At 45.0% G+C, this 24,363-nt stretch overlaps 1 protein-coding gene and 1 pseudogene across 8 annotated transcripts in view; both read left to right on the forward strand.

Moving 5' to 3' along the window:
• The window catches only part of CEP89 (centrosomal protein 89), a 69,601-nt gene that overhangs the window by 2,807 nt on the left and 42,431 nt on the right, over positions 1 to 24,363 (forward strand). For 6 of the 8 annotated variants that reach the window (XR_009615412.3, XR_009615413.3, XM_060650910.3 and 3 more), the window contains 4 exons: positions 6,247 to 6,405; positions 9,822 to 10,002; positions 12,743 to 12,850; positions 19,179 to 19,281. Coding sequence is in view for 6 of the 8 variants with exons in the window: in XM_060650910.3 (XP_060506893.1) it covers positions 6,247 to 6,405; positions 9,822 to 10,002; positions 12,743 to 12,850; positions 19,179 to 19,281 (551 nt within the window). In the remaining 2 variants the exon portion in view is untranslated. The remainder of the gene's footprint in view (positions 1 to 6,246; positions 6,406 to 9,821; positions 10,003 to 12,742; positions 12,851 to 19,178; positions 19,282 to 24,363) is intronic. The other 2 variants (XM_060650908.3, XM_060650909.3) reach the window with 1 other exon arrangement.
• On the forward strand, positions 1,333 to 2,322 carry LOC132690467 (transcription factor BTF3 homolog 4 pseudogene; annotated as a pseudogene).

The following is a 24,363-nucleotide window of genomic DNA, read 5'->3' on the forward strand; positions in this document are numbered from 1 at the left end:
ATGGTTCCATAATGAAGCACTTAATATGGTTTCTGTGGGATGATGGTCTATCCTTTTCAAGTGCGTGGAGTTCGGACATTTCATAATTGAATGCAATTAGTAGTTTTCCAAATATAAAGCTTTAAAGCCCAAGTTCATAGGATGCTGAAAGGAATTTGAATTATGCACGTAATTATTCTTTTGAAGCACAAGTTTGCCTTTTAAAAGAACTGATTTTGGGGGCACCTGGGTGGCTCAGTCTGTTAAGCATCCGGCTCTTGGTTTTGGCTCAGGTCGTGATCTCACAGTTCATGAGTTCGAGCCCTCATTGGGCTCTGCACTGATAACATGGAGCCTGCTTGGGATATTCTCTTTCTCTCTCTGTCCCTCCTCCGCTCGTGTATTCTCTCTGTCTCAAAATAAATAAATGAACATTAAAAAAATAAATAAAAGAGCTGATTTTGGGGAAAGAAGGAGAAATGTGTTCACTCTCCAGAGCCTAGGATTCCCCCATTTCCAGTGCTTCTAACACCAGAGAACTGATTTTCTTTTATACCTAAGACCCCTGCCTGTACCTTCTAAGGGTTTAGACACAGGAGAATTTTAGACTATTTTTTGTCCCTAAAAAACGTGAATACGTGGCTTGGCTTTCCAGTGAATCGGCAGTGAGAACCTTTGTTTGAGTGTTCCTTGAAACTAGAATATTGTATGCCTGGTGAGAAAAAAACACTTTGAAATATTTTTAGTGTTTGTTTCTTCCTTAAGTACCATGTTGTTAACACGAGCAGCCATTTATTAGTGTTTACTCTTGCCGAGGACCGTTGCAAGTGCTCCAAAAGCATTATTTCATTCCATCCTCAACGAGGCTTTGGCACATTTGGCATATGTCTACATTTTTTAAAAATTAAAGAATGGCGTTCAGATTAAACTTAGGTGTTACTGTGCTTCACGTGTAGTGTTACAGTGAAGTAAGCAGTTGTTACTGTTGTCATACATTTTAATTTTTTTTTAAGTTTTTTTTAAGTTTTTTAAATTTTTTTAAGTTTATTTATTTTGGGGGTGGGGGGCAGGAGAGGGACAGAGAGAGAGGGAGAGAGAATCCCAAGCGCCGTCAGCACGGAGCCCAGTGCGGGGCTCAGACTCACCAAACTGCAAGATCATGACCTGAGCCGAAATCAAGAGTTGGACACTTAACCTACTGAGCCACCACCCAGGCACCCCAGTGATACATTTTAAATCTATGTGTTACAAGCCCCGCAATATATTATTACTATTTTTGCCTTAAACAGTCTTTGATCGTTATTAAATCGGTTTTATTGAGGTGTAATGAACATTTAATTAACGGTACACGTATGACATGTTTACACGCACAAAACCATCATTGCAGGAGGCAGCCATCTTGCTCTCGCCACGTGCTGTTGTTGGAGGACCCTCCCGGCTTCAGATTTACCAACAGCATGAATCAAGAAAAGTTAGCCAAACTTCAGGCTCAGGTCCGGATAGGGGGCAAGGGTACAGCTCGCAGAAAGAAGAAGGTGGTACATAGAACAGCTACAGCTGATGACAAAAAACTTCAGAGTTCTCTAAAAAAACTGGCTGTGAATAATGTAGCTGGTATTGAAGAGGTGAACATGATTAAAGACGATGGGACAGTTATTCATTTCAACAATCCCAAAGCCCACGCTTCCCTTTCTGCTAACACCTTTGCAATTACTGGTCATGCAGAAGCCAAACCAATCACAGAAATGCTTCCTGGAACATTAAGTCGGCTTGGTGCTGACAGCTTAACAAGTCTTAGGAAGTTAGCTGAACAGGTCCCTCGGCAAGTGTTGGATGGCAAAACACCAAAACCAGAAGACATTGATGAGGAAGAGGATGATGTTCCAGATCTCGTAGAAAATTTTGATGAGGCATCAAAGAATGAAGCTAACTAAAACATTTTTTCTGGTGTTTGGAAGCTGGCATGGACTAGATTTAACAAATCAGCTATGTGGTTCCAAAGTTTTACAGACGTGGAGAACATCAATTGTTACTAGTTCGGTAATATAAATATTTTGTATATTAATAACGCTGTTTGTTCAGCATTTTTCGGTCATTTGATTTTGCATTTTGCACTTCCTCCCAGGATCTGTTCTTTTGGTCAAAATACGAAGTATTGGTGCAGTTTGAGGGTGTTTTGGTGTTTGATTCTCAGTTTTTTGTTTTGTTTTTTGTTGGAGTATTTTTGGTGTGGGTATGTGTACGTATGCGTGTGGGTATGTGTGTATACAGTGGAGAGCAAATTGGAAAACAGTTCTATTTATCCTCCTTCTTCCCCCAGTAGAAATAAAACAAATCTTTACATTTGAAAAAAACAAACAAACCATCATTGCAATCAAGATAATAAATATATCCATGGTCCCCTAAGGTTCCCTCATGCCCCTTTGTGATTCCTCCCTCCTTGTCCTCCTCTCTCACATCCCCTGCCTCTGCCCAATCTACCCTCACCCCCGAGCCCAGGCAGCCACTGCTCTGCTTTCTGTCACATGAGGTTAGTCTGCATTTTCTAGAATTCTATGTACACGGAATTACACAAGATAATCATGCCAGCTTCTTTGATTCAGCATGATTATTTTGAGATTCACCCATATTGTCGTGAAAATCAGCGATCCACACTTTTCATTGCTGAATAGTGTTCCACGACATGAATGATAAATGTGTCACAGTTTGTTTCTCCATTCGCCTGTGGAGGGATATTTGAGTTGTTTTAGGGTTTTATTATTGTAGAAATAAAGGTGCTGTGAACATTGGTGCACAAATCTTTGGTTTCCCACATATGCTTTCATTTTTCTCGGATAAATACCCAGGAGTAGAAGAGGTGGGTCATGTACTAGGTATATATTTATTAAGTAACTGTCACTGTATCTTCCAAAGTTTTTATATTTGTGTTCTGACCAGTATTATATGAGTTCCAGTTGTTTCACATCCTCACCAGCACTTGCTTTGGTCAGTTGTGTGTGTGTGTGTGTGTGTGTGTGTGTGTGGTTTTATACATTTACTTGACATTGGTTCTAACTCGTATTGCCTGTTTACAGGATTTTGAAAGTGGCGAAAAGTACACAGATAACAATGTATAGAGCTTGTTTGTTTGGTGAATCTGCGTCCTCCTTATGCTTTCCGGATGGCCGTATACTGATCTGGAATGGGCCATTTCTTCTTATTCCTTGGCCCGGGCAGCTCTGTTGTGCCTGGAGTCCATGCGCACATCTGAAGTTCCCAATGCCCGCTTGCCAATTGTCTGGATCTTTCTGTCCAAGGGGGCATATCTCTTGAAGCTCACTCCACAGATGCACCGGTGAATGTTGGTGGGGTGATCTCCAGTCGCTGCCTCCTGGATGCAGAGTGGCCCTTCTCACCAGCCCCCTTTGTGGGACCCATTCTGCCAGGCCTGGGTTGGAAAGGAAGAACATGAGGGATTGTCTTGGCCAATCTTTTAAATTTTGGACATTCTAATGGGTGTGTAGTATTATCCAATTGTGGTGGGGTTTTTTGTTTTTTTGTTTTTTGGGTTTTTTTTTTTTTTATTTCTTTGATAATCAAGGCTGTTGAGCATCTTTTCATGTGCATTTGTCATTTGTATATCTTCTCTGGTGGAGCTTCTGTTCACCTCTTGTGCCCACTATTAAAAACTGGGTTGTTTGTGTTCCTCTTACTGTGCTTCAAGAGTTCTTTAAATTTTTTTTTTATTAGTTTCCTTTATTTTTGAGAGGCAGAGAGAGACAGAGCACGTGTAGGGGAGGGGCAGAGAGAGAGGCAGACACAGAATCGGAAGTAGGCTCCAGGCTCTGCGCTGTCAGCACAGAGCCTGATGCGGGGCTCAAACTCACAAGCTGTGAGATCATGACCTGAGCCGAAGTCAGACACTCAACCAACTGAGCCACCCAGGCGCCCCTCAAGAGTTCTTTATATATTCTCGATGCAAGTCCTTTACCAAATAAGAGGTTTGCAGATATTTTCTTCCCATACATGGCTTGTCTTTTCGTTCTCTTAACAGTGTCTTTCAAAGAGCACAAGGCTGGGGTGCCAGTTGGTTAAGTGTCTGACTCTTGATTTCGGCTCAGGTCAGGATCTCATGGTTTGTGAGATCGAGTCCCATGTCAGGCTCTGCACCAACATCGGGGAGCCTGCTTGGGATTCTCTCTCGCCCTCTGCCTCTTCCCTGCTCTCTCACACTCCCTCTCCCTCTCTCTTTCTCTCTCTCAAAATAAATAAATAAACATTAAAAAAATAAAGAGTAGAAGTTTCTAAGTTTTTATGAAGTTTGTCATATCAATTTTTTTCTGTTACAAATCATAATTTCAGTGTCATATCTAAGAAATCTTTGCCTACCTGAAGGCCACAAAGATTTTCTGCTATATTTTGTTCTAGAAGTTTTATAGTTTGGGCCTTTACCTTTAAGCCTATAATTCAATTTGAGTTTAGTTTTGAATATGGTGTAGAAGATACAGATTCAAGTTCATTTTTTTGCATGTGGATATCCAGTCGTTCCAGCATCATCTGATGAAAAGGCATTATTGTATTCGTTATCTACTATTGTGTAACAAATTACACCAAAACTCAGTGGCTTAAAGCATGAAACAATAGCATTTTTAATCCCACATCTCATGATGTTCTTTTCTTTTTTAAATTAATTTCTCTTTTCTGTGTTTCATTTTGGATATTTTCTCTTGTTTTGCTTTCAACTTGACTAATCTTCTCTTCTGCAGTGGGTAATCTGCTGTCCATCTCACCCAGTGTAATTTTCAGCTTATGAAATTCAAGTCTTTTTTAATAATCTCCCGTGTTTCAGGGCACCTGGGTGGCTCAGTCGGTTAAGCGTCCCAACTTCAGCTGAGGTCGTGATCTCACAGTTTGTGAGTTTGAGCCCTGCATCTGACTCTCTGCTGTCAGCACAGAGCCCACTTCAGGTTCCTCTGTTCCCCTCTCTCTGCCTCTCCCCTACTGGTTCTCTCTCTCTCAACAAAAATAAACTTAATAAAAGTAATCTCCCATGTTTCTACTTAGGTTTTTGAACACATGGAATCTAGTTCTAACAACTGTCTTTGTGTCCTTCTCTGCTAATTCTAACATATGTGTTCAGTTCTGAATGGGTTTCTATTCTTCTCATCATTTAGGGTCATGTTTTTCTGTCTCTTTGCATGCCTTGTTATCCTGGATTAGACACTGTTCTGAGTTTCGCCTTGTTGTGTGCTGGACATTTTTGTATTCCGACAAATCTTCTGGAATTTTGTTCTGGGATACAGTTAAGTTACTTGGAGACTGATTTGATCTTCTAGGTCTTGTTTTTATGATTCATTAGGTACAGCCTGAAGCAGTGCTCACTCTAGGGCTAATTATTCCCTGAGGCAAGACCTTTCCAGGTACTGTACCCAGATTCCTGTAGATTAATAATTCTTTCCCATCTGTCTGGTGGGAACAGACACTGTCCCCAGCCATGCGTAAGCACCTGGCACTGATCCTCTAATCGTTGTGGATGGTTCTTCCCCCAGGCTTGGATAGTTTCCTCATATTCCCACACTGAGGAATATTTTGTGAACCCTCAGGGGGCTGTCTGCAGATTTCCGGAGCTCTCTGTTTAGCTCTCTCCTTTCCAATACTCTGTCCTGCGAATTCTGTCTGCTGTGCTGTTCCCGGATGCTCACCTCCGTCTCCACAACTCAAGAGGTCTGCCTGGCTCCAATTCAGTTCTACCTCCCTGTGCCGTGACCTGGAACTTCTCTCAGGAATTAAGCTGACATAACTGTAAATCTGTTGTTTTGTTTTGCTTTCTCAAGTGGGAGGGTAAATCCATTACTCCGTCTTTTCAGCATTGCCGTTTTGAATAATTTGCGAGTATTTTTAAAATGCCTTTTGAAATCTTTTTTATCTTATTCTATCTCCCTGTTTTGTTTTGGTGTTTTTTTTTCCATTCTGATCTTCCATTTTAATAGGAAACTGCCTGAGTATAGATTCTCTGAATTAGAGACCTGGACCCATCTCCTGTGAGCTAGGAAATCTTGGACAAGTCATTTATATTTTATGAGAAAATGGAGATGACAGTAACATCTGTTGGCATGATAATGGAATGAGGTTGTCTGATGGCACATAACAGACGACAGGCGCATGGTCCGTAAATACGCACTAAACGTAGAATAGAAGGTCAACCTTCATTCATTCTTACGTCCTGTCGTCAGCCTTCAGCTTGCAGGTTTGGGTGTCACCTTCTCACTGGGATGTTTTTGTCCCTAGGTCTGCCCTGGCTGCAGTCATCCTCACAACAAGCCTGACAGGCCGGACCGTTGCCATTCCTCAGCCTCGTCAGAGATCCCTGTCTGAGAGTGACGCGACCTCTGTGGACAAGGACAGTTTCATCGAGCCCTATGCCACCACCTCAGAGCTGAGGCTTCAGTAAGGACCATATTGCTGGCTCTCACTTTTCTCCGGGTGGAGGAGAAACAGCTCGCGTGTGCGTGTGGTTATGACTGGAGCTTAGTACTCAGGTTTTCTTTTTTTTTTAATTTTTTTTTTTGTTAACGTTTTATTTATTTTTGAGACAGAGAGAGACAGAGCATGAACGGGGGAGGGGCAGAGAGAGAGGGAGACACAGAATCTGAAACAGGCTCCAGGCTCTGAGCCATCAGCACAGAGCCCGACGCGGGGCTCGAACTCACGGACCGCGAGATCGTGACCTGAGCTGAAGTCGGACGCTTAACCGACTGAGCCACCCAGGCGCCCCAGTACTCAGGTTTTCGTCACCAGTGTCAGAGGGACACTGTCCTGGGACATTGATTGCTTTCGAATCATATCAGAATTTTCTCTAGAGTGGCTCTTGTTCAGTTATGGCTTGTGAAAGCCCTGGTTGTTTTCATGGATGCACAGAGCCAGTGAATTCAGTGCTGCCTTTCGCCCTTCACGGGACTCTCTCTGTGCCACAACCTAGACGGCGAGAGTTGTCACCCACCGCTTCTCATGTGTCTTCTCTCTGAGCGTTCACACTGATTTTACCTTCATTGGCACCTATGGACCTTCAAGCATCATTTTCTCTGGTGCTTGTACTGGATGAGAGCCAGCATAGGGCTGGGGGGTTTCCTCCTGAGGCAGAGAGTGTTGAGGACAGAGCTGAGGAAGGTACAAGGAGCGCCTGGGGATGGCTCAAGGGTTTGCGGGGGATGGTCAGTGTGGGGCTGGAATGAGCTTGCAAGACAGAGAAGAGGGAGCATAACACCTGTGAACAGCTGAAGGAAGAAGTTTGTGGCTGAGGGCACTTGGGTAAAGTGGGGAGTCATTCAAGATGGCCTGGAGGGGTGGGCAGGGGCCAAGCTGGTGATACATTAGGGGTCCTGTTCTGAGGTTTGGTGTCCCCCTCCCTCCACCGACCCAGGAGCCGCAGGAAGAAAGACACTGAGGGCTTTAAGGGCTTATGAGGTGGGGTTGGGGATACATGACCAGATTTGCCTTTTATCTGTCATGTTTCTTCAATTCTGTTTTTGGAAGTTTTTCTGCGTACCAAATATCGTATATTTTTGATGTAGTAAGATCTATCAGTCTTTGTAGTTTCTGGCAGTATTGTGAAATCTAGAAAGATCTTTCCTATTATATAAATGCTCACTTCCTTCCTTCCTTCCTTCTAGGACATGTTTATGTTTTTGGTTTGTACATTTTAATCTTGACTTCATTTTGAGATGTTTGAATGTAGCCTGTATTTCTCCTGGTAAGAACTAGCCAAACAAGAACTAAAGATGAGGAAATGATCCTAAGCTTCACTAGAAAGAATAAGCAGATAAGACCATCAGAGGAAATCCAGAAAGGAAGAATATGACTGTGGGGAAGGGCTAGATTAGCCACATCATACTTGATTTTTTTCTAAGTTTATTTTTATTTATTTTGAGAGGGAGATAGAGAGTGAGTGGGGGAGGGGCAGAGAGCGAGGGAGATCGAATCCCAAGCAGGCTCTGCCCTGTCAGCACAGAGGCCTCCTTGGGGCTCAAATTCACAAACCATGAGATCATGACCTGAGCCGAAGTCCAGAGTCGGATGCTTAACCGACCGAGCCACCAAGGTGCCCGACCACATCACATGTGTACTTGAATTAGTGAAAACAGGACTGGTTCCATGATGGAGAAGTGCACGTGGATGCCCTAGGGGGCCCTGGTGTTTGCCTGTGACTGTGTCATAAAGGCAGCCCCACAGAGCAAGGGAAAGGAAAGGATTTGACGGTATAGTGATTAGCAATGGTAGAAAAAAAAAAATCAGCCTCGAGCCTTGCCTAGTTCACAGCCCAAACAAATTCCTGTTAAATGAAAGGATTAATCTGCGCACACACATAAATAAGACCACGAAATCCTATGCCAATCTTGCCAAACCTTTCAGAAGGAGATGCCTGCCTACTATGCACTTCTAAACTAATAATTTCGAAGGTAAAAAAAGTGTTGTTTAATCATCTGCATGTTAAAAAAATTTACATAGCCACAATGGAGTTAATAGAATAGGAAAAATATTTGCAGTAAATAAAAAGTCAGGATTTTAAATTTATAGATAAAAAAGCAATTTCAAATTGTAATGGACATACTAGAAGCAAAGTATATGAATATATATATATAATATATATGTATAGTTAAATAATTAATATAATTAAATGTATATTGATGAAATATACATTTAATTATATATAATATAATTAAATATATTAATTAATATACATTTAATTATGTATAATATAATTAATATAATTTATATATAATATAATTTAATTATATTAATTATATATATATTTAAACTAGAAGCAAAGTATATAAAACCAATATATGGAAATGTATTATTTCAGTTAGAAATGCAGATTTATACAGTGAGGTTTAACTTCTTTTGGCCAGTTTTGGAAAATTGTTACTAATGTAGTCCCAGGTTGGGGAGTTGATTGGTGAAATGATTTTGCGCAGTAAGCTTGTAGACCCACCAAATAATCCTACCATTTGACTCAACAGTCTACCATACGGTTATTTGATTCATAAGACTAATGCTAAATACGGAAGAGATTATCTGCACATAGATGATCATTCCAGAATTATTTATAACAGTGAAAATTGGTGGGTGGAGGGGTGGTGGTGGTGGTTCCTGACTGGATCAGTCAGTAGAGCATGCTGACTCTAGATCTTGGGGTCGTGAGTTCGAGCCCCACATTGGGTGTAGAGCTCACTAAAAAAACCAACCAACCAACCAACCAACAGTGAAAGTTGGGGGAAAAAAACCCTAAGTACAGGGAGTGGCTGACTAAACTGGTGTACCTACGTGAGTCTTACCTTTTAACATCTTGACTTTAAAAACATGTTGCCAGTGAGGCAAATCATATATGTATGCAGTGATAGGAACTATAAAAACCTAGGTAGGAAACTAGAAATGCTGAGTGTCCAAAGAGATGGACTAGTGGATGACTTCCTCCTTTAGCTTCTGTATATTTTGTAATGTAGTTGTAATAATTTTTTTTTAATTTTTTTTTTTAACGTTTATTTATTTTTGAGACAGAGAGAGACAGAGCATGACAGGGTAGGGTCAGAGAGAGAGGGAGATACAGAATTGAAACAGGCTCCACCCAGGCTCTGAGCTGTCAGCTCAGAGCCCGACGCGGGGCTCGAACTCGCGGACCGCGAGATCGTGACCTGAGCTGAAGTCGGACACTTAACCGACTGAGCCACCCAGGTGCCCCCGTAGTTGTAATAATTTTATGGCAGGGACTTGGAGGTAGGGCATCTAACACGTGTCTATATACCAATGTGAAACGTTAAGTGGCTTGCTTGCTTGTTTATTTTGCTCTCAACATTGTAATACAGACCAAATTGGCAGAATGAGACAAGAAGAACTTCTTTGCCGTCCTTTGAAATGCTGGGCTACGGGGAGGAGGATTCCGACACACACCTGTCGTCCAGCTGCATGGACTCGGCTGATGTCGGCACCCGCAGGGAAGAGGGAGGTCTCGGGGAGGCTGTGTATGCCGTGCCCCACAGAAATCAGGTATTTGTCACATTCCAGAATTTCTTCTGCACCTTGACGTTAACTTACCGTAAATTGTGTAGATTAGGAAGGATTTGCTTTTCTCTCTTTTGTATTGGCTTTTGTTTGGGGGCTGTTTCTCTTAACGTGGGCAGTTTCATTTTTGATCTGGTTAGGCTGCAATCTCCAACTCTTTCCTTTATCGTCCAAAGACAGGTCCTCCAGAGGCAAAAATAATCATCTTCACATTCTTAATGTAGATTTCCATCCAGTGCTAGAAAGCAAAGCCTGCTCTTTTCCTTGCCCGCCCCCCTGCCCAAGCTACTTTTCCGATCACTTCTCCAGTGTCGCCACGCACATCGCAGCCTTTCTTTAAATTCACGCGTGACAAGAGGAACATCGCCGTTTGTCTCTGCAGTAGCTGGCATTCTCTGAGCGCTTACCGTGTCTGAGTCTCTGTTCCAAGCTCTTGGGTGCACATATCCCCACTGCCTCAGTGAAGTAGATTGCATTTATGGCACCATCACACAGTGGGAACTGAGGCACAGAGGTTGAAGGGCCCCGTTCCTCCACCACTGCCCAAGCTGCTCTGGTTTCAACTCCAGAGTTTGGGGAACTGGATGGTGCCATTTCCTTCGTGGCAAAAGATAGCACTGTAATTTCTTTTTCTTTTCTCTTTTTCACTGTCACTATGACATGTGTTCAGAGTGACTGTATATACAGATTTGCAGCATCAGATTATATTCATATTGATTATATTTCTATGGATTGTGCCCCACTGTAACTGAATCACATGTTCAGTGGCCCTAGGGAGCTCATTTGGAGGAATCCTTATGTGGGCATTTCATGAACTAACTATCACTTGCTAACATAGGCAGACTGTAACATGCGGAGGGAGGTTTCTCTACAGCAAGGAGTCCCGGAGCAGGCAGCTGGCTGCTGAGCCCAGAGGAGATTCTGCTGCGGCGTCCACAAGGCCCAGGGGAGGTCCCACTGCCCCTCAGTCTGCATGCTCTCAGGCCAGCATTTTGCACTGAGGTTACAGCTAGAGTTGTATCAGTCAACTATTTGGGGAAGTGAAGCTTGCTACCCCGTTTCCCATAGAAAAGAGACTATAGCGACCCAGGCAACCTTCTGTGTCCTCAGCAAGACAGATGTTTTATTTTGTAGGCACATCTGTCATGGCTGCTTCAGGACCCATGGGCAATACGGAAATAATTGTTTTCATTTAAAATTTGAAGACTAGAGCAAGTCAGCAATAATCAAGAGTTGGTGAGGATATAGAGGAACCATCTAGTTCTGGCAGGTGTGTGAATTGGTACCATGACTTCAGAAAGCTGTTTGACATTTCAGTTTATATTAAAGCTGAACAATGTGCATTTTCTATAGCTACCAGCAAGGAAAAAAATTGAAAAGTAGAAAGTAATATAACACATTAGTGTTCTCATTCTCCAGAACGATCAAGTAATGCCATCTTATCTTTCCTTGTTTCAAATTTTTTAAAAAGAAGTGAAATTACAGTTAGGGTTGAAATCTTCTTTGTCTCCCTCCCTGGAAGGCCATCTGCTCTTGGATTTGGAATACATTCTCAAAGTCTGTGCTTTTATTCTTTATTTTATTCTCCAAATAAGCGTCAGCACACAAATACAGTACAATTCTTATAGCAAATACGTCACCATACTAAACCAGTCATTCTGTCTCCAAGCTTTTTTCACTCAGCGTTACAGTTTTGATATAAATCCACCTTAATTTTTTTATCTACATACCTACTGATGAACATTTGGGTTATTTCCTCGCACATTTGGTACATGCACCTGTGTGCTGGGTCACACTAGATACTGTCAGATTGTTCTCCAAAGCAGTTGTTTTCTTTTGCTTTTGCCTTCCCACCAGCAGCATATGCATGCCAGTCACCATGTTTCTGTACGTCCCAACCAACAGGAAAGCCTTCCCTATACAGCCCAGGAACCAGAGATGGAGTGTTAGGAACTGATCGCAATTGGAAAGGGTCATCATAGTCTGTACATTGTCCTGGCCGGTTGCAGATGGCAGCAATGAAAGGGCCCTTTAAGCTGGAAAGGGATCTCAATTTCCCACAGACTTACAATTAGGTAGGTGGGGGAGGGTTGCAGGGGCTAGACAATAGGTGGAGAAAGACACATTGACATTTTCTGAGCATTTAATGTATGCTAGGCAGCTTATACGTACCATCTCATTTACTTCACTCCCTTGGTGTTAATTAAGTATGTGAAGAAACAGGGTAAGTGACTTGCCCAGAGTTACCCAGCCAACCATCCAGTAACAGAGGCAGGATTCAGACCAGGGCAGCCAATTTTCTCTTTTAGAATTAAACTTTGTGTTTATTGTCCTGTGCCTGTTGAGAATATTTCTTAGACATAAAGCTTTCTTTGAAACTGGCCAACTATTCTTCATTTTATATGATTGAAGTATGTATCTTTGGGAAAAAAAAAATGGGTGTGTGGAGCATGTAAGACTGCTATGTAACCACTAGATGGCACCAGCTATGGAGGAGATACTGCCTGTGGGGTACATTTAATATTTAAAAAAAAAGTAAAATTGCCTTCTCTGTATTTACATTCTGTAATCTGATGTAAAAATTTATGATTTTATCCTTTTTTATGAATCATTCTTACTTCCTTTAAAGTAAACAGTTTTCAAAACTAGAAAGATAAGGAAACAGCAACCCAAATCAGGCAATTTGGATTTAAATCTGTACCTCACGCCTCTCTCTGTGTTCCAGGGTAGTTTGGGCAAACATCTTCATGGGAAGTGTGCACCCGCCCAGAAATGGCCTAACATGGAAAGCAAGTCTTGTTTTCAGCAGTTTTCTTACTGGTGCCACCCAAAAGTAAGGCTGCAGGGGAAGTGGGGTGCGTGAATTTGTGGTCAGTTCATGCGATGCTAGCATCCAGTGGACAGAACAGTGCCATGGGCATTCGGAGACCTGAGTTCAAGTCCCCGCTTCTCTACTTCCCAGTTGTATGGCTTGGGTAAGTCAGATAACCTCTCTGCACCTCCATTTCTTCGTCCTATAAAGGACTGTGTTAGGGAGGATGCTGTCTTTGGGCAGGCCAGTAATTTAATATACAGTTACCAGGTGTGCAGTGAGTACCAGGCATTGTGCTAGGTGCTGGAGAAGCAGTGTAAGGCAGAGTCCACAGTCACACCATCACTAGTTAATCAATCACAGTTACGATAAGTGTTACAAAGGAAGGGTACAGGAGTATAAGACCATGTCGGGGGACCGCCAAGGGAAACAGCCAAGGGACGGGAAGGAGCTCCCCCCTGCTTGCTTCTCCCTTTGAGGTCACTTGATTCTTCTGCCTGACACCTTGGTAGGGTCGTTCTTTGTCTCCGCAGTTCAGTAACTTCACCAGAATTAATTGTGGTGTGTATTATTTTCTGTCCTTCAGAAAATAAATGTTATTTAATTCTTCAGACAGAGATTTTCCTCCCCCTTTTTTGTTTTCAGGGAACATTTCCTTCCCTATGTTAATGTTATCATATATTTGTTTCATTCTTTGGGAACACCAGTTATACATTTGTCGGCCATCTTTTGTTTGTCTTCCACGTCTGTTATGTTTTCTGTAGTCACTTGTCACTTTCTGTGATTTCCTCTGCATACTCTCCTCATCTCTCTGTCAGCTCTTTGTTGTTGTGTGTTATTGCTTCTAGAAGTACAGCTTTTACCTCCTCTGTTTTGAATTTATTTTTCCTTTTGGTTTTTAGTTCTCCAAATTTACTTTTCACATCTTTTGTTACCTTATCACTTTTCTTGATCTCATGTTTCTCTTCTTTGGGTTCTTGATATCAGTGTGTGCTGTCCTTCATCTCTTGGAGAGAATAGAGGCTGGATTCTGGACAGTGAAGGCAGGCTCTCCACTGGTGTGTCCCTTTAGATTCTTCTCCCCTCACCTCTGCCCTATGGGAATGACTACTTCTCATGGGCCCATCTGCACCCTTGCTCTCATTGCAGCCATCAGAGCATCACTGTGGACCTTTGTGACTGTGATGCTTTGTGGTTTTACAAGGGTCTTCATGCCTGAAGCCTGAGGAGGTTCAGCAGCTTTTGGCATTTTCCTTCTGTTCCAGATTTCCTAGATTTGGTAGCTGTTTTCTGCCATTGACTAAGCTTTTTTTTTCTTTTCTTTTTTGTCCCTCCCCCCCACCATTCTTCTGATTGCTTTCAGTAGGTTTTAAGGGAAGAGAGTGTAGTCTAAATGCCTTGTTACCATTTCTGAGTAGAAATCATGGATAGGATGTTATTGAAGCTCTCCCGTCATCATTCTTGCTATAGTTGTGTTTGTGGATTTGCAGAGCATCTTGTCATAAAGTGCCATATATTCACTCACTTGTTCATTTATTCATCCAACCACCCACCAACAAACTGATATTTGAGTGTCTGCCATGTGCTTGGATGGAAGCCCAGAGAGGAACCATTCATGCAGGGGTGAACCAGTTCTCTCTAGAAACTTGTGGAGGCCAGGGACTAGTGGACATTCTACTGCTACTGCTGCTGTCAATGATGAGGAATGTCCCCCTTCTCTCTCCATAGTTTTCAATTTCTTTACATTTTTCTTTTTGTTACATAGGTAATGCATGAATACATGTTTCTTACAAAAGCTGTGGATAGTGCACTAAAGTGGCAGCCTGCCCTGAGACCCTGCTCTTATTCCAACCCTCCTCTCCTCTCCAGCAGTAGCCCCTGTGGCCACTTTGAAATCTGTGTCATTCTTTCAGCTGCAAAAATGGAATAGACAAACATAAGGTTTAAATAATAGACATTTAACTCTCTGACCTAACAAAGACAAAGGGCAGGAGATTCTAATATTGCTTTACACAACTATAGAAAGCTGGTGCCTGAGATACCCTTGGCCTCCTTTTTGTGGTCACCAGTGGGTGTAGTGGGTCCTGGTCCCAAACCAGAAAGGAAGAAGTGGGGTAAGGGCCTTCTCATTATGTTGCTCTGTATTTATCAGGGAAGACATTTTTTTTCCAGAAATTTCCCAGCAGGAGTCTCATTGGTCACATGCCCATCCCTTGACCAGTTACTGGCTCAGGGGAAGAGGAACCCATGCATCGTACCCTAGAGCTGAGTCCATTTTTGCCAAACCAAATCAGGAATCTCTTAGCAAGGGAGAAAGGAGGGCGCTGATTACTGAGAGGCCAGTGCAGCAGTGCCTGCCTGCTGTGGCGAGACTCCTGCGGCCTCTGCATTTACCCACACATGCCCACGTGCAGACGGAGATACCCCCATTAGTTTATGTGCATGTGGATTAATGACTCTGCTCTACCAGTACAAGCTCCTCTGCACGAGCCTCATCCCCATCGGTAGCAGGAGAAGGCCGGGATAGCAAGTAAGGCACAAGTCTTCACTCCAGCCAACGTGCAGAAGCCACCAAGAGAGTGAGCCCTGCTGTCTTCCATTGTAGGGTCTCCTCCATGCAGCAGGTGAGGAGGCATGGATTCCCAAGCCCTTCGTCCAGCATGTTGTTGGATCTCCAGAGGTCCTTCCACCTTGCAAAGCAGAATTGCCCCTTCCAGAGTTAGTTCTTGGTTCCCCGCATGTTCTTAGCACACCCTTGCCTTGACTTTCCTCCAAGGCGGGGCTTGCTGGACCCTCATGTTGCTCTACTTCTGATGAGCATATAATGCGTCTCGGGTGGGCTTCTTCCCTTAGCATCACTGATGTGAGGAGAGGCATCTGGGAAGGTGGCCATGCCCCATGGGCTGGGCCCTGTGTCATCCAGGTTATCTCTGCTGGAGGCCAAGGAATAGTGGGGACCCCAACCCACTAGTAAGGTATCACAGCCATCTCACTCTTGAAGCCACGGGAATCCACACTGCAGTTTCCTTGCTGTGTTGGCAGGTTTCCTCCTCTGAGTAACAGAAGGCGTCTGACATCACAATCGGTTGTGCATGTTTTTGAACCTTATCTGCATGAAATTCCAGAACATGTATTCTTTTGCATCCAACCACGTTGTTACTTATGTATAAGCTTAAAGCTGTATCGTCCTGATAAATTGAAAATTTGGTCACTATAAAGTGAACATTTTTATCTCTAAAAATGTGTTTTGCTTAAACATCTATTCTGACATTCTCCACGGTTTTTTTGATGTTTGCATGGTCCATTTTTTTCCATCCTTTCATTTCAACCTTTCCCTATCCTGAGATTTATCTGTGTCTTGTAAACAGCATATAGTTTTGTCTTTTTAATGTTTATTTATTTTTGAGAGAGAGAGGGAGAGAGACAGAGAGTAAGTGGGGGAGGGGCAAGAGAGAGAGGGAGAATCTGAAGCAGGCTCCAGGCTCTGAGCTGTCAGCACAGAGCCCGATGTGGGGCTCAAACTCATGAACCATGAGATTATGACCTGAGCCAAAGTCGGACACTTAACCAACCAAACGACCCAGGCGCCCCTTAAACAGCATAACAGTTTTTTAAAACAAGTTTACTGAGATATAATTCACATACCACCCTATTCCTCCCATTTATACACTGCAGCATATACAGTTTTTGTTAAGCAGGTTTGCCCGATTTTTTCTTTGCCTTTTTACCAAAGCATTTAGTCCTTTTATATTTAAGGTATATATGGATATATTTGAATTTAACTTTGCCATCTTTATTTTTTCCATTTGTCCCTTTTTTCTTTTTTTTTTGTCTTCTCTTCTTTGAATTGATGATTTTTTTCAGTTCAGTTTCCTTCCCTCTACTAGCTTGCAAATTATACTTTTCCCCCCTAATGATTACCCCAGTAATTATAGCTTGTACACTTTCCTCTCTAAAATCTGGGGTGCCGGGCCACCCAGGAAGAGAACGAAGGAGGCTGGTATGTGTGCTGCAGGCAAATGAGGAAAGGCTGTTCCCGGCATCACTGAGGTCTGTGCTCCCACTGGGCTGGCCTGCCTCTTCCTTCCCTTTCTTCAATACCCAAACAAGTTTTGTTTTAATTACCAAGGAATTTAAGAAATTATTCAAGGGCACCTGAGTGGCTCAGTCGGTTAAGCGTCCGACTTCGGCTCAGGTCACGATCTCACGGTATGTGAGTTCGAGCCCCGCGTCGGGCTCTGTGCTGACAGCTCAGAGCCTGGAGCCTGCTTCGGATTCTGTGTCTCCCTCTGTCTCTGCCCCTCCCCCGTTCACTCTCTGTCTCTCTCTGTCTCAAAAATAAATAAACATTAAAAAAAATTAAAAAGAAATTATTTAAATTCATACTTTTAAATTAGAGTGGCTTTTAGGATATTGTCACAAATTCTTTAGGCCTATTTATCAATGTATGAAATACTCACAGAGGTACATAGGCCATAAACGTGCAGCCCGGTGAATTTTTACACAGCAGCTACCACCCAGATTAAAAAGAAAAGAACGACATTACTAGGACCCCAGGAGTTGCCCTTCGTGACCGAGAAGAGGCCACTGCTTCACCACTGCCTTGACTCCAAGAGCTGATTAGCTCCTAGAAAATCACCTTCGATTATTTTTGCCTACTCTGAAAATGATGGATTTCGTCATTGCCCTATGTATTGTTTAGAACATTTGAGAGTCTTCTGTTGTGCGTGGCGATAGCTGGCTCACTCTCATCACTTTGTGACGCCCCGTTGTGCACCGCTAACATTCAGTGACTCACTTGTTTTACTGATGCTAGATATTTGCTTGTTTTGCTGTGGCTCTTAGGAGCAGCGCTGCGGTAAACAGTCATACGTATACGTACGTATTTCCAGTGGGCCTATGCTGCTCACAGATGCTCATGTTCTGCATGGGTATAATCTAGGGCACACGTGGGGCAGCCTTAGCACTCGGAGACTAGTAGAGAGGCCGACATATGAGGCCCCTTAGCACTTTCCCATCTCCCTGATGATAGTCAGCTAATAAATCTTTTTTTTTTAATTTTTTAAAAATGTTTTATTTATTTTTGAAAGAGAGAGAGAGAGACAGAACATGAATGGGCGAGGGACAGAGAGAGAGGGAGACACAGAATCCAAAGTAGGCTCCAGGCTCTGAGCTGTCAGCACAGAGCCCGACGTGGGGCCTGAACTCACGGACCGTGAGATCATGACCTGAGCCGAAGCCGGACGCTCAACCGACTGAGCCACCCAGGCGCCCCACCTAACAAATCTTTGACAGGGTAAACAACGCCGTCGGTTCCCAAGAGATAAAACCCAAGAAGTCATTTCTTTTTTCTTTCTTCAAAAGCTAAGTAGAGTGGGATACCTGTCTGCATCCTGAGCTGGGTCACCTTAGATCCCTGCTCCCAGAGCCTGGTGGGCCAAACGGCCTTAGCTCCTGGCTCTGAAATGCCCCTTCTCGTGGACATCTCACCTGTCAATGCTGCCACTTCTCTGTCAGCCTTGGGGACGGCCCTCCTGTGGTCTGCAGCACAGCAAAGCCCAGCTGACCACATGAGCACGATTCCACCGAAGAATCAGGATAGCAGAAGGGACCCCAGCCCAGAGGATGCCCATCGTAGTTTGCTGTAGAAGACCTGGTCACCGCCCTTCCCCCTGAGCAGCCTCCGCTGACAGTGGACTGTCTCATGCTCATCACGAGGTGATCCCGGTGGCACTATCTCACGCTCATCACGAGGTGGTCCCCCTCCTGTCCCACGCATCAGTGAGGGTCAGCTCCGCAGCCCTGCCACCACTTATGATACCTACATAGGACGCCCTCACAGACAGTGTGGGGGAGGCTTCCATTCTCTCAGGAAGCAGCATTTACAGTGGACTCAGAGCCAGCAGGTGTAGCGGACCTCTATCCCAAACGGTGGCCTGGATGAGGATTCTCCTCATCAGGGTTGGCAGCGCTCGGCCCACGTAGAGCTGAATAACACACTGTCAGCACCCGGGTAGGGTAGCACTGGGTGCTGTGCCGGGCAAGCCGGGTGCAACCCCCCTTCCTGGGTTGGCCCCTGGCAGGAGTGAGGAAGACGGGCACCCGGGCAGCGTGAGTGGGATGTGAAGCTCTCCGTGCCCGGAGCATCATTTGGGTGGCATTGCCTTCGCTACCAGGCTTTTCCCGGGGGACCTGACGTTCCATCCAGTCCTGCCCGGTGTCGTCCTTTTGTCTCAGAGTGGGAAGTAGCAGCGGAGGAGGTGTGGAATAAGACGCTTGCGTTTGTTAGGAGGAAGTTTGGTACAGATGGCACTCACCACACGTTCTTTTTGTCTTTTGTACCAAAAAGGTTCCGTTGTCACATACGGTGGACAGTGAAGATGAGGAAAATATTTCTGAGCAAGATGAGTTTCCAGGCTCACCTCTTACACCATGGCGTACACAAGAAATAGGTAAAAAAAAAAAAAAACATTTTGTGGCAATAAATATTGGTTAATGTTTCGAACCAGAGCCATTGCACCCCTATACCATGCTTCTTTGATTCTAAGTAGGAACGTTCAGAGTTTTGTTTTCACTGGAGATGCGTTATTCCGTGGCCGGTGGCCTGGGTGTTAGGTTGTCTTGAACGTACAAGGTGCTCGCTTTGGAGTCCGTTCTGTCCTGTCAGTTCTGTTCGCCGTGAGCGGACAGACGCAGGGGAGGATTAAGGCTCAGGCTGTAAGCTCCATGCCCTCCTTCCTCCCGTGCCCCCCGGTGCCTGCTGTTGCGCGGGGTGGGCACCCGGTGGTCTCCAGGGGATGAACGAGCGAGGGTGTCTTGTTCACCCAGCCGTCTCGGGTCCCGGAGCAGGGCCCGGCCCACAGCGGGCCATCACTAAGGGTTTGTTGGATGAATAAGTGTGCAGGCACGTTTGTGATACAACTCTGTGTGTCACCAGCCGTCTGTGTCTGGCTCATTTCGCACACCGCGGGAACGCAGTGCACGGTGGCCACAGCAGGGAGCGGCCGTCAGCTTCCTAAGAGGTGGTTTACATGCAAGTGAGAATTGTGCCTGGGGCACAGTGGGCTCCAGTAGGTGCTTTGTCAAGACCTCCAGAGTCGATTGGGCTCAGGGTGACTGATTGGAAAACAGAATGCCAGCCTCGTCATACCTGGACCAGAAAACACCAGTTGGTCAGGTGGCATGTTTTATCCCTGTGGGAAAATCTATATGAATATTAAATTTACATAGAAATTGTATCTTTTTTAATTATATAAATAGTACTTTCTCACTGTAAAAAAAAAAAAAAGACTTGGGGCGCCTGGGTGGCGCAGTCGGTTAAGCGTCCGACTTCAGCCAGGTCACGATCTCGCGGTCCGTGAGTTCGAGCCCCGCGTCAGGCTCTGGGCTGATGGCTCGGAGCCTGGAGCCTGTTTCCGATTCTGTGTCTCCCTCTCTCTCTGCCCCTCCCCCGTTCATGCTCTGTCTCTCTCTGTCCCAAAAATAAAATAAAATAAATAAATAAATAAATAAAAAAGACTTGAAATGCAGACATACATAAAGTTAAACACACGTAATTGTACTGCCATAGATAATTTTAACCATTTAGAATGTATATGTACGTTAACATACACGTTATTTTGTTACCTGCCTCTTATCGTACACACCTCCTGAACAGCTCGCTGTGTTTATACGTGTCCATCCATTTTCTAAGGTCTGTGTTGCCTGTGGGCTGACATGTTATTGTGGTTCAGAATCCAACCAGGAGACAGAAAGCACGTGGTGATTTGAACAGGGAAAGTTAAATATGAAGAATTATTAAGTATAACAGGATTGCTTACAAAGCCGTAGAGAGAAGTGTAGAGAATACAGCAGGAGCAGAGGGAAGAGCCGCTCCCTCTACAGTTAATGTAGAGCACGCACGGGAAGAAGCACATTTGGAGAGTCTCCCAAGGCCCAGATGCCACACTGGGGGTGGGGCAGCTGCTGCCCACCGGCTGGTGGAGAAGAAGTTAGCTGTGTTGTGGTAACAGAACTCACTGGAAGGAAAGCTTCCCTCTCCAGGGGAGTGCCAGATGCCACCCGTGGGGAAGCTGCTGGCTGGCCACTCAGAAAAAAGGGAAGGAGGGAGGAGAAGAGGAAGAGCAGAAAGGACACAGAGAAGGAGGGAGACAGCCCTGCAATGAAGCACCCAAGCCCCTTCCTCCCCCGTGACTCTCCAGCGCCCTCTGCTGATGAGGCTTATCATTGCGCCACCTGGCAAGGTCTAGGTACTGCAGTTACAGAAGGCGGGCAGTGGGGGTGGATGTGGAGCAGAAGGGGCAGTGATAAGCGGCACACTTGGTAACGTGAACTTGGAGCACAGGTGATGGTCGGGAAGGAGTGCAGCTCCTGCAGTAGGTTTTGGTTTGTGGCCGACACTTACGAAAAAGGCTCCACATTTGCCCCAAATTCTAATTCGGTGGCTCTAGTCTGGGGCCCAACATCTGTTGTTGTTTTTTTAATGTTTGTAAATTTTTTGACAGAGAGAGGGTGCAAGCAGCGGAGGGGCAGAGAAAGAGGGAGAGAGAGAGAATGTGTCAGAGCCTGCTGTGGGGCTCGAGCTCATGAAGCGTGAGATCACGACCTGAGCCGAAACCAAGAGTCGGATGCTTAACCGACTGAACCACCCAGGTGGCCCAGTGTCTGTATTTTTAAAAGCACTTTGGAAAGTGTGATGTGGGCGATGCTCGGCAACACGGGAGAATCTCTGGCTTTTAGTGGTTTGGGTGTTGATTCTGTCATTTCCTGGTAACGAGAGGCTTGACTAAGTTACTTAACCCCGCTTCTGCTCAGTCTGAGTGCACCTCTAATCAGATGCTTACAAGGATTAAATTCAGTCACAGCGGGAAGCACAGCCCCCTCCAGAAACGCCAGCTGATAATTATTGTCTACAGGCTGAAGCCATCAAGCTCACCGAGCCATGCGTGCCGTTCCGCACCCTAGACCGGCCAAGACCGGGCACTGAGGTCATGTGGTTGAGACACCAGTCCCTTGGCCAGAGCTGCCGGGTTCATGGGCATCATCCCCTGCCCTTCTCTGATCCCCGTTGTGCCCTCCGCCCCACTGTGCTTTCTCTCTCTGCTCCAGAGTCAGATGTGGCAAAAGACAGCTCTCTCCTTTCCCTCACTTGACTGTGTCTCTTCGGTGCTGGTTGTGTCTCCATTACTCCCCCAGACCACTGACCTTCATCCTGACGGACACAGTGGATGGTGTTGCGGCTTCATCTTACGTGACTTCTCGGGAGCGTTCCACACAGGCGATCGCTCCCGCCGCCTTAAACTACGTCTCTCCCCTGGCTTCCTGACCTCTCCCTCTCCTTGTCTCCTCTTGCCTCTTCTGGGTGCCCCTTCTTCATCTCCCGTGTAGGCTCATCTTCCTCTGCCTGCCCAGGAAAGTTGGGGTCTCCAAGGCCAGTCCGGGCCCTTTGCTCTGCTAAGCAACCACCCTGCCCCCTGCTCCCAGTACATACCATTTGTTGTGTTACACCCGGCAGATCCATGTGTACATGCGGAGTGCCTGCTATGTTTTGGGACCATGGTAATAGCAGCCAGGGCAGTCTTTTCAAACACGACTCTAATAGTGTCCCTGTTGCCCCCCGTGAGCCCCCACACCCTTTTTATTCAGATCTCTTCATTGGTTTCCCTGCCCCTGCTGGCCATTCTCCAGCCACTCCAGGGTTCTTTTATTTCTTCTGATGTCCCCCTTCCTACCACCTAATGTCTGTTATATATAAAGGAAGTGGAAGGAGGGGTTGTGTGTTTGACTTTTTATGTTTTACGTGTTCAAATATATCCGAAAGGAAGAATACCTGGCTGATGGCCACCGGGAGGGGAAAGGTTCAGGGGATTACGATCATGGGGGAGTTTTGGGTTTTCTGCATTATTAGAATTGTTGACAGCAAGGCCAGGTTCATGTGGCATGACTAGGAAGATGGGATAGTACCTAGCGTGGCATCTTGTATACAGCAGGACGCCCAGTATTGGAGCTTTTGCTATGATTTGAATAGTTGATACCAGTTGCCTGGCAGATTGTAGAAACGAGAAGGGCAAGGAGTCTGGTCGTGGTTTTGAGAAACGATTAATGAGGAAACAGGAAACAAACTGTATCCACAGGGCCCAGTGTACTGTATATACATTACCAAAGTGAACTCGGGTGATGCCAATTCTGGTTCTTTTTCTGAAAAATTGGTGACTGAGATACAACAGAGATGATTAGTTTCCTTAGGAAAATAGATGAGTTGTCCTTTAAAAATTTTTATCATGAGAACTTTCTTTTTTTTTTTTTAATTTTTTTTTTAACGTTTATTTATTATTGAGGGACAGAGAGACACAGAGCGTGAGCAGGGGAGGGGTAGAGAGAGTGGGAGACACAGAATCCGAAGCAGGCTCCAGCCTCTGAGCTGTCAGCACAGAACCCGACGTGGGACTCGAATCCACAGACCTTGAGATTGTGACCTGAGCCGAAGTCGGTCGTTCAACCAACTGAGCCACCCAGGCGCCCCTATCATGAGAATTTTCAAACGTACAAAAGTAGAGAAAATAGTAAGCTGAATTCTCATGTACCCACCATCCACCCTCTACAGCTGGTAGCATCCTGCCATTCTTCATGAATCCCCTGCCCTTCCCCAACTTTGCTTCCTGAAGAATTTAAGGGGGGCGGGGAGCATCCAAGATTCCATTAAATATGAGGGCAGTAGGTCTGAGGCAGTATCGTGTGATACCAAATCAAAACCATCACAAAGGTTATTTAGAATGCAAACTTTTTTTGTATCAGTTTACACATTTGCTCATCAGATGCTCACTTACTATGTGCCAGAGATGACAGAGCCACAGGCCCCTCCCCTCATATTGCAGCTTTGGGGGAAGGACGCGCAGATGGGGAGCCGCAGTCTGGGGCACTGAGGGGGGCTGCAGAGGCAGCACAGTGCTGGAGAGCAGTTACCGCTGCAGCTCCAGAAGGTGGCAGGCACAATCGGCTTCGTGAGGCCGGACTCCAAAGGACAAGGCGGGATTTTGTCCCATGCCCCAGTCTAGGCTGCCCCGGGACATCTGATGGAAAGTTCAGTTACAAATAGTGGGTCAATATTGTTCAGGTGCTGGTAATTGTAATGAACCAGGAAATAGATTTACAGTCCTTTGTGTATCTTTAAGCACTTTTGTCTGTCTTTCTGAATTCTATTAGTTCTAATTTATTTTCATCCAGCTATTTCTGCTCTGTAAGTTGACTGTAGAAAGCTACGAACAACCGACTTTTCACTACATCAAAGGGTGCGGGCACCCTAGGGCATAAGATTACCTTCCTCAGGAAGTACCTTAATCACAAATGTGTATCTGTAAATTAAAAGCGATTACTGGGCAAGATTTGCTTTCCTCTGTATCACCGAGGCAGTTTGCTTCAAAGAACAACTATTCGACCAGGTCAGATGCTACTTGCAGGCAGAGGGGAGTCAAGCCTCAGCACCTTTGGGTGGCACATGTAGAGAGAAGAGGGGATGGGGCGGTGTTGGAAAGGTA

The sequence above is a fragment of the Panthera onca genome, chromosome E2 (genome assembly GCF_046562875.1).
Source record: "Panthera onca isolate mPanOnc1 chromosome E2, mPanOnc1 haplotype 2, whole genome shotgun sequence".
Lineage (NCBI taxonomy): Eukaryota > Metazoa > Chordata > Mammalia > Carnivora > Felidae > Panthera > Panthera onca.